Source organism: Helianthus annuus, chromosome 1 (assembly GCF_002127325.2).
Source record: "Helianthus annuus cultivar XRQ/B chromosome 1, HanXRQr2.0-SUNRISE, whole genome shotgun sequence".
Lineage (NCBI taxonomy): Eukaryota > Viridiplantae > Streptophyta > Magnoliopsida > Asterales > Asteraceae > Helianthus > Helianthus annuus.
In genome coordinates, this window is record NC_035433.2 from 47,581,932 (window position 1) to 47,591,603 (window position 9,672).

At 36.7% G+C, this 9,672-nt stretch overlaps 1 protein-coding gene across 3 annotated transcripts; it reads left to right on the forward strand.

Moving 5' to 3' along the window:
• Positions 1-909: 909 nt before the first annotated feature.
• Positions 910-8,646, forward strand: LOC110864441 (mitochondrial inner membrane protease subunit 2). Of its 3 annotated transcripts, none has more exons than XM_035976658.1 (6): positions 910-1,870; positions 2,461-4,132; positions 5,781-5,973; positions 6,053-6,125; positions 8,053-8,212; positions 8,306-8,646. In XM_035976658.1, the coding sequence occupies exons 3-6, from the start codon at positions 5,820-5,822 to the stop codon at positions 8,408-8,410; spliced, it is 492 nt and encodes a 163-aa protein (XP_035832551.1). In that variant the 5' UTR covers positions 910-1,870; positions 2,461-4,132; positions 5,781-5,819; the 3' UTR covers positions 8,411-8,646. The 3 variants fall into 3 exon arrangements, with proteins under 3 accessions (XP_035832551.1, XP_021969206.1, XP_035832577.1); XM_022113514.2 differs by having other exon boundaries at positions 3,969-4,132; XM_035976684.1 differs by lacking the exon at positions 2,461-4,132.
• Positions 8,647-9,672: the final 1,026 nt, after the last annotated feature.

Sequence of the window (9,672 nt, forward strand, 5' to 3'; positions counted from 1 at the left end):
AACCAAATAAAAAGTGCCGAAAGATTAAAAATCAAAAGTTGTACATAAAAGACTTGTCTTCACTAATTGATGTAAGAGACTTAGCCAAACATGGCCTTTGATTGTCAAGAACTCTTACGATCAATCTTAGATCCCTACACTACTACACACTCTAAAGGTGGATAATGGATGATGGTGGTGGGTGTTGGGTGTTGGGTGTTGGTGGTGTAGTAGTGGTGGAGTGGTGGCAAAGTGGGAGAGTAGTGGTTTACCAAGAGATGCCTTTGAAGTGAGCCAAGCACCCCTATTTATAGCCTGAACAGAAGCCCGGCCACGACCCCGTGTCAAGCGGACACGCCCCTGTGGTCATCCTTTTCTCTTCCTTCATTAAAGGCATTTGTCAGCATAGGGTTCCACACGACCCGTGTTCAGTGGACACGGCCCCGTGGGCAGAAGCGTATCTGTACTACCAAGATTTTGCAAGATTCTACGTATCTTAGCGTTGACCACGCCCCGTGCTGAGCTGGGCACGCCCCCATGGTGGGCGTAGAAGCTTCCACAACTTTGTCTTTTCTGCAGGTGGCTGACCACGCTCCCGTGGTCATTCTTCTGTTTCCTTGTTTTTGCTTTTGGGATGTTGCCGAGGGGTCGGGTATGTCACATTTATTCCTTTTCTTTGTATTTATGTTGGTTTTTGCTGTATATTTGTTCCTTTTGCTCGTTTAAGCTCATTTGGTCCTGTAAATTCAAAAGGAAGACAAATACACACTTTTTTCCAACATTAGTACTAAAAAGGGTTAGTTTTATGCCTCATTTGATGTAATTTATATGTTACATTTTGCACACATCACCATGCTAAATAACTTTTGAAGAAAACATGTGGAAAAGGTCTCCAATGGCCAGGAATGAAGATGGGATATTCCCCGAAATTATCGAGATATTTGTTATTTACATTTTTTATATAAAGTGGCAACCGAGATCGAAAAAGGTCACTAAATTACACTTTCTTTCACTTCTACACGACACAACACCCCGTACATTTTCTCTATAGCACTTAGCATCGATCTTTATTGCTCTCGAGTTGTAATCTTTCATACATTCAATAAGAACAACAGTGTGACATTAGTCACCTCCCAAGGTTTCATGTTGGAGATCCCAAAGATCAAGGGCTTTTCTTGTAACAATATGTGGCATCTTATTACTTTCATTATTGCATTTGTTACACGAATCAATAAAACACACTATCTTACTAACAAATTTGATCACAAAGTTATTCTTAATAATTTGACCAAAGTTCTGGTCTAGACTTTTTCGAAAATGGAGTTGTATTCAAAATCGAGTTTTTTTGTTATCGTAGGCTATAGCGAGTGACGTTACCATTATGGTACTGTGAAGAACCCAACCTCTTATGAGCGAACAACATCATGCTGGTATTTTACCATTATCAAAAACGGTCTTGGTGTTCGCTTTTACGGTTTTCGACCAGCTAAACCGATGATATCCAAATTCCAAACTCCTGATGTGTTGCATGGGAAAAAACAACAAGTATCGTTTTACTTTTAAAGTACTATCAGTTGAAAAGGCGAAAATACGGGTAAAAATGACGCGGTAGTACGCACCAGGAAAACACACATCGTTAAAAGTAAAAAAAAAAAAATAACTATTCAAAATAAAAATAATAGTAGAAAAGGTGATAAAAAAACCTGGAGAGGGGATTATGTGGCCAAGAGTATATAGATTGAGAGTGGCACAAAATAATTTGTTGATTGGCTACCGACGTTGGCTTTTGTTATTGTATGATTTCATAGGAGCTAACCCTAACTTGAAGCAGCAATCCAGTTAAAATCAGGAACTCTATCCGGGATCTCTCTCTTGTGAATGTAAAGTAAAGGTGAGTTTTTATCAGTTATTCTGGTTTAGATTGCGAATCTACACCTTATATTTTGGTCCTTTCACCGTATAAACCTTGTTTGTTCTTCTTTTCAAACGTTTATTTGATTCCTTGCTCAATTACAAACGGAAATTCTGTTATTATTATTATTATTATTATTATTATTATTATTATTGTATTAGGAATTTTTCATTAGGATGTTCGTTTTCCCAACTCAAATTTGATAGTTTTATGCTACCAGTTGGTAACACATTCAGAAAAGGAGGACTAGTTTGTGATTTCAGCAGAATCTGATCAAACAATACCATTAAGTGAACTTCATCCTAACCATTTTATCACAAGTTTTTCATATTAATTTAAGCAAAGGTAAGATACAAATTCACCATTCAACTTGCCATAGTTTTTTTTTTTTAATTTTTTTAAGTAAACTGCCATTTTGGTCGCTGTGGTTTGGGCAGTTTTGCTATTTTAGTCCAAATCTCAAACTTTTTAAATCTGGGTCCCTGTGGTTTGCATTTTGTTGCCATTTTAGTCCAAATCTCAAAACATTTTTTACTGTTCCAACATGCCTTTTTTGTCTTTTTGTGCAGGGGTAGTTTTGTCCAAGTACATTTCATTAAAACATTTTCTTAATTAAAAAACCCCTAAATAAATAAATCAGTTGTCATCTTCCCCAAATGCAGAGCAAAAACCCAAACCCTAATTCCACAAATGCAGAGATCTCCACCATCGCCACCTCCTCCTCCCTTCTCACCACCGCCACCACTACCTCCTCACCACATCTCCACCCTCCCTAAAACCACCACCTTCGACCTCTTATGTGGCGTCCCCTACACCGCCTTACCCATCGCCACCGTCATCTCCACCACCACCAACACCCCCATGTTAATGCGACGCAAAGGGATCAAAACCTACGGCACCAGCAAAGCCATCGAAGGGGTCTTTCTTCCCGACCAGACGTCTCTGATTGTCGAGGATTTGGTGACCAGTGGGACGTCTGTGATTGAGATGGCGGCGCCCTTGAGGGCTGCTGGATTGAAAGTTACCGATGTGGTGGTGTTGATTGATCGGGAACAGTGAAATGGTTAGGGTTTTCTCTCTCTCTCTCTCTCTTTTATCTAATTTATGCAGCGATTTAGGTTATCACCTGTCTTCCGGTGGCTTTTTCTCTATCTCTTTTATCAGTTGTCTCCTGTCTTCCGGTGGTGATTTATGTGATTTATCTGATCTATGAATTTGTTAAAAGTTTGTGTGGGGGCGGTGGTGCGAGAGGGGTGTGGCAGGTGGTGGTCCATCTGAGAATTCTCTAGTCTGCAATGGTATATGCAGATGCGGATGTTTATGGTATATTAATTTGGGGGTTTATTAATTATTAATATGTTATATTAAAATTAGATGGACAAAACTACCCCTGCACAATAAGATAAAAAAGGCATGTTGTAATAGTAAAAAATGAGAGTTTTTGAGATTTGGACTAAAAGGACAACAAAATTCAAACCACATGTACCCATATTTAAAAAGTTTGAGATTTGAACTAAAATGGCAAAACTATCCAAACCACAGGAACCAAAATGACAATTTACTTTTTTTTTTTTTTTGAAAGAGGGGGGATAGTTGAATTAGCATAGGATCTGCTTTAGCCCACAAAATATGAGATAAAACAAACAAATTTTCTTCTCCTATTCTTTTCATTTCACAATTCTCTAAACAAGGGAGATTACACGAAGTTAATTTCTCAACACAAAAGTGCACGTGACTTCCCTAATCTAATTACCGGAATAAAGAAAACAACATAAAAGTAACTTACATTGAAAAGAAAAAAAAATCTAGGCCTGGCAAAAAAAAACCAAATGGGTTATTTTGGGTAATTTTGAAAAGAATAAAGAGTTGTTTGGTAGACTCTGAATGGTTAATAAGAGGCTACCTTTTAATGGAATCATTAATAATTTACCAATGAGAAGGTAGAAGAATGTGATATGTGATGTTTTATAATTCAGAAGCTACCTCTTAACCAGTCAAACTTGAGATTACCTATTATTTATTTAAAGATTTTAAACCATTAAAAGATATCATCTGATACCAAACAACCCTAAGATAGGTCTGAATCAGAATCGTTCAGCAGCATCTGGACTTCGATACCCTTCCTCTCATTCATAAACCCAGGTTAATACGTCTTCATCCAGCTCGAATCGTTCAGAATCGTTACTATCTTTGATGCATCTCCGATTCTTCATCCAGCTCGAATCATTATACTGAATTAAGGTATGTTAATACGATCTATCATCACCCTGTATCTAATTCTCTATTATTTTGCATCTGTGTCCGTTTATATCATTCCAATTTGCAGAATATTTGGTTTATAAAACGTGTTTTGGGGTTATTGCGATTACTAGTTGCGATTTAGGGTTTAATATAGTAGCTGGGAGATGATTAGGGATCAGTTGTGTTGGATTTGGTGAGTTTTATGTTAGAAATGATGCAAATGTTGATTGGCTATAGTTTTTTTTAGCAGTTTAGTTGCAACAGAAGGGGAATAAGAATGCAGTTAGGCGTCTATCGTTGTTATATTGACCCGTTTGACACCTGGGTGTATGGAGGCATATGGACATGTAGATAAACGTATGTATATATGTGTCTGTATATGTAATGTTTTGTTTAGAAATTATAAATTGAACAAGCTAGGATTGTAGAGCTTTATGTTATATATTTTTACATCAACTTTGTTTTGAACACACACTTGACGCTGATGAAGTTTATGTCGAGCTTGTTTGTCATGTTCGACCTGAAGGGGTATATGAACAAAACTGAACCTTTTGAATTTTGCTGATGTGTATTTTTTTCAATATCGGACCTCAACTATTGAATATTGTAATCACCTTGACTTAATTTTCGTGAAGAAAATCCAGCACGTTCTTGTAAAATTGTCACAAAGAAAATAATGTAATATGCTACTTTGCAAAGGTTAAAATTTCTTATCCAGTTTTCATATGCTTAACCTTTTTCGATTTTTTTTAAAATTTTTTTATGATTTTTATGATTTTTTTTTGATTTTTTTTATTTATTTATATTTTTAGCCTACCATGCCCAAATCCATCTTGACAAAAACCCATCTTGACCTAAACCCATCCTAATCCATTTCTTAATAACCCCATCCTAACCCATTACCCCAAACCTGCCCAACCCACCCATTTTTCCACCCCTAAAAAATCAATAAACTGACACTGAAATGCGCATGGCAAGGTGAGTCTTGGATCCCGCATCGCGCTCTTCAGTTTGCATGTGTATCGCATATGGTGATGGTTGCAACCCAATTTACTACAATATACTTTTTTGGTCCTGTAGTGTAGCACGAAAGTCAACAGCATAGTTGTCAAAGGCACAAGGTGCACTCATTGCCCAAAGGGTGAGCCTTGGGCCTAGGCACAAGGCAATTAAAAAGCGGGGCCCCAAGACAAGCAAGGCGCATAACATAAACATACCATTGTTTTGGGGGGTTTGACATCTTTTATGTATAAAGCTTGCTTAGGGCTACTTAAACAAATTTCGGTCCATTTTTGGATGTGTCAGACCACTTTGCCTAAAATTTGCAGAACATTTCCCCGAAGCTCGCCGGAATCTCGCCCCGAAGGTGGCAGGGCGTTCTCACTGCACCTCGCCTCGGTTGAGGGCTAGGCACGCCCAAAGGGCTTTTGACAATGTCTATGTGTACTGCGTCAACATCACATATACTAGCGAACACAAAATCAGCAGAACCACACAGATTAGATTGAACACAAAATCACCTAAAACGAGTCTCATGTGATAACTTAAAAGAATATATTTCGATAAAGGATATCAAATTTGAGTATAATTCGGTAAAGGATATCAAATTTGAAGTTGAAACTAATTTTGGAAGTAATCTCTTTTGCAGATATCATACTTTCAATTTAGAGGATTTATTTGAAGGGATATGGGAATACATAATACTGTTATGAAAATGTTTAACAAGTCTATAGCATTCGGGCTTGTGGGAATTACTGTAACAGACCGCTATGCTGGAGTATGTCCTATTCGAGGTTCTTCAATGGCTCCGACTTTTAATCCTTCTTTGGAATCATTTACAGGTAACTTTTATAAAAAAGTACATCTAATTAGTGTTCTTGATGGCATCATGCAGCTAATTTATGACAAATTTGGTGGCAGATGATTATGTTTTTCTGGAGAAATTTTGCCTTGACAGATACAAATTCTCACACGGCGATGTAGTAATTTTCAGGTATGTATTCTACTCATTGTCCATTGGTTTTATGAAAATATTGAATATTTTGTTACCGAATAATTTTTTTATGTAAAATGTTTAACCGAATAAAAAGTTATAGTGTAGCATATAAGTCCAGTTTCTTATTTCCAATTCAAATAAGCCCAAATTATACATTTAACTAAGCCAAAATTTCTACGAGTTAAAAATGAAAAGACGAAGGGAACAACTATAAAATGTGTTATTTTTTTTTTCTATATTTCAAGTTACTTTGTATTTTATTTTGTGTTTTTTCCAGTGACAAATACTTTTATTATGGTATTGTCTTTTATCATGTGCCCTGACCCGACCCGACCAAAAAGTTTTACGCCTGGTTATAAATTCTTGAACTGATATATACTGACCCCATAGTAAAAAAATCCTGGTTCCGTCACTGATTGTATAGTAAGAATATGAATATTTTATGAACATATTGTGATGAAATTGATATTGAATTGTGTTGAAGATCCTAAAGGAATCCATTTTGAAAAGTTAACTGAATAATTTTCTTTATACTCTTCATTATGGCTTTACTGTTTTGGTATATACCGGTGAAAAAATGAACGTCAATGTGGTTTCAGGACAAACTGGGTAATTTTTACGTGTGGGTCAAAAAAGGTTTGGTTGGGTTGACCTGAAACACTTTGTACATAATTTTTTTGATCTTTCTATAAATAATTAGTGTGTTAAATATGATTATAGAATTAATATTATTTCAAGAGTTAACTGCCATTTTTGTCCTTGTGGTTTCTCCAATATGCAAGTCCATGCCAAATTTCAAATTTGTACCATTCCCGTCCCTGACCTAATTGAAACATGCTAGTTCCGTCCAACAACTTAACGTCTGTTAAAACCTGCCATTTAATGAATGGTAAAAACGTTATTTTCCTGTCTGTTAAAATCTGTCACCATTTTCCTCTTTTTGATTTTGGGAATTAAAAGGGGTGGGATTTTAATAGGGTTTAAGAAAAAAGGAAATAAATAAAAGGAAAATGACGTTTTTACCCTTCATTAAATCCAGGTTTTAACAGAAGTTAAGTTTTTGGCTGGAACTGGCATGCTTCAAGAATGTCAGGGATGAAAATGGTACAAATTTGAAATTTTACCTGAATTGGCGTAATTGGACAAACCACAAGGACGGAAATGGCAATTAAATCTTATTTCAAAAACAATTTCGAATCTTCTGAACAAAATGATTTAGGCGGTTTTACGCACTATGTAGTTAATATCCCGATATATCAGTGATATAGGTTATCGGTCCCCTGCCGAGATATCGGTGCAAAATATCGGTCAGAATATCGGTACCAATAATATCGGCGATATTGACCGATATTGGACCGATATATCACCGATTTTCCTGATATTAGTACCTTTCTTCTTATTTCTACCATTTGTCTTTCTTCTTATTGCTGCTATTAGTGTTTTCTTAATTGTTAGTTGTTAGTGTTAAACGTTAGTGTTTTAGGTCTTAATTGTTAGTTGCTACTGTTAAATGTTAGTGTTTTAAGTTTTAGTCAGTTCCTACTTACTACAATTGTTAGTGTTTTGCATGTTGCAAAAGGTTAATTTGTTAATGGTAAGTGAGTATACTGAATTGTTAGTGTTAAATTGCTATATATATATATATATATATATAAATTTAGCATGACATTAAAATTACCGATATCCCACCGCGATAACCCATATCTCAAATATCGGTCCTTGACCGATATCCGATATTTTATCGCATTAAGTACTTAGTTTACGCATTACAAATACACTTTGAACACCTATTCCAACCGTTTTCTTTTTATCTAACAATGTTCTAAATTAACCACTTGATATGTGAAAACAACCTATTGGTAAGCAAAAGAGTCAAAAACATCAAAAACATAAAAAATAAAAAGTGAAGTCTATAATATTGCAGCAATCCGACTAATTACAAGGAGAGGTGTGTGAAAAGAATAGTAGCCATGGAAGGTGACTACATAAGTAATGTGAATGGTGCTACAAGGGTTCCGGAGGGACATTGTTGGGTCGAAGGAGACAATTCAGCGTTTAGCAGTGATTCAAGAACATATGGCCCGGTATGTTACTCGGCTGTATCTTAATGTTTTTGTTTTTGAACGTTTTGACTAGAATTTAGCTAATTGCCAAATGAAAATGCATTTGGGTTTCAGATTCCATTGGGGTTGATACGCGGAAGGGTTACTCATGTCATTTGGCCACCGCAAAGAATGAAAAAAGTTGATAGAAGAATTGCTCAAGACAGGCTTGCCTTGTGATCTCTCTCGTTCTCTCTTTGTTTGTGCAACGCTCTTCTCATTTTTTGTATTCGTGAAATAAATCAGTTTTGAGTTTGGCTCTGCTTCTTTAGGTTGTTGCAAAGAATAGTTTTCTTCTGGTGGCTAAAGAAAGACATTTTGTGAAAAACCTCAAAAAGGAAGCATTACATTATGTTCAAGTGTGAACTCTTGAGCCTCATGATTTTATGTACAGGTTATCGTTATGGCGTGCAAAAGTCGGTTATAAACATAAATTCAAAAGACTGGTTGTTAGGGATGTTCATGGTCCGATTCGGTTCGGTTCGGTTCGGTTGGTTTTGATGAAAATTCTGGGCCAAACCACTAACTATGGTCTTGGAAAATGACAAACCGAACCGGTCGAGTTGGTTGGGTCGGCTGAAGCGGCCGATTTTCAGTCTTAGATGGTTTAAGGTTTTAGAAATATATATATATATAGAGGCCGGTTAACGTACAATAGGGCTTATCGTACATTACGTACGCGATAACCCCAGCTGTCAGATCTTCATCTTCCATGTGATTTAATACCTCCATGCGAACTGTACGAGCTGTGCTCCACATGCGATTTTCTCCATCTACACACCCCATGCCATTTTTCACATTACCCCATGCTAATCATTTTTTCACATGCGATATTCAATTTTCCACATGCGATTCTACACAACCCATGCCATTTTTCACATTACCCCATGCTAGCCATTTTTTCACATGCGATATTCAATCTTCCACATGCGATTCTACACACCCCATGCCATTTTTCACATTACCCCATGCTAGCCATTTTTTCACATGCGATATTCAATCTTCCACATGCGATTCTACACACCCCATGCCATTTTTCACATTATCCCATGCCATTTTTTCACATGCGATATTCAAATCTTCCACATGCGATTTTGTCCATCTACACACCCCATGCCATTTTTCACACTACCCTATGCTAACCATTTTTTCACATGCGATATGTATCGAATTCGCACCAGATCTGCACCTGATCTAACGGCTGGGATGATCGCGTACGTATCGTACGATAAGCGCATTTGTATTTTACTCTTTACCTATATATATATATAGGGGGCTGCTAGAATGAAAACCACCCCGAGTTGTAAGAATCGCGAGAACTACACCCCATGGAGCGCCGTTCGCCATGATTTTTTTTTACAAGTAGATGTGTGTATTATAAACACAGCCGTAAAAAATCATGGCGAACGACGCTCCGTGGGGTGTAGTTTTTTACACCACAA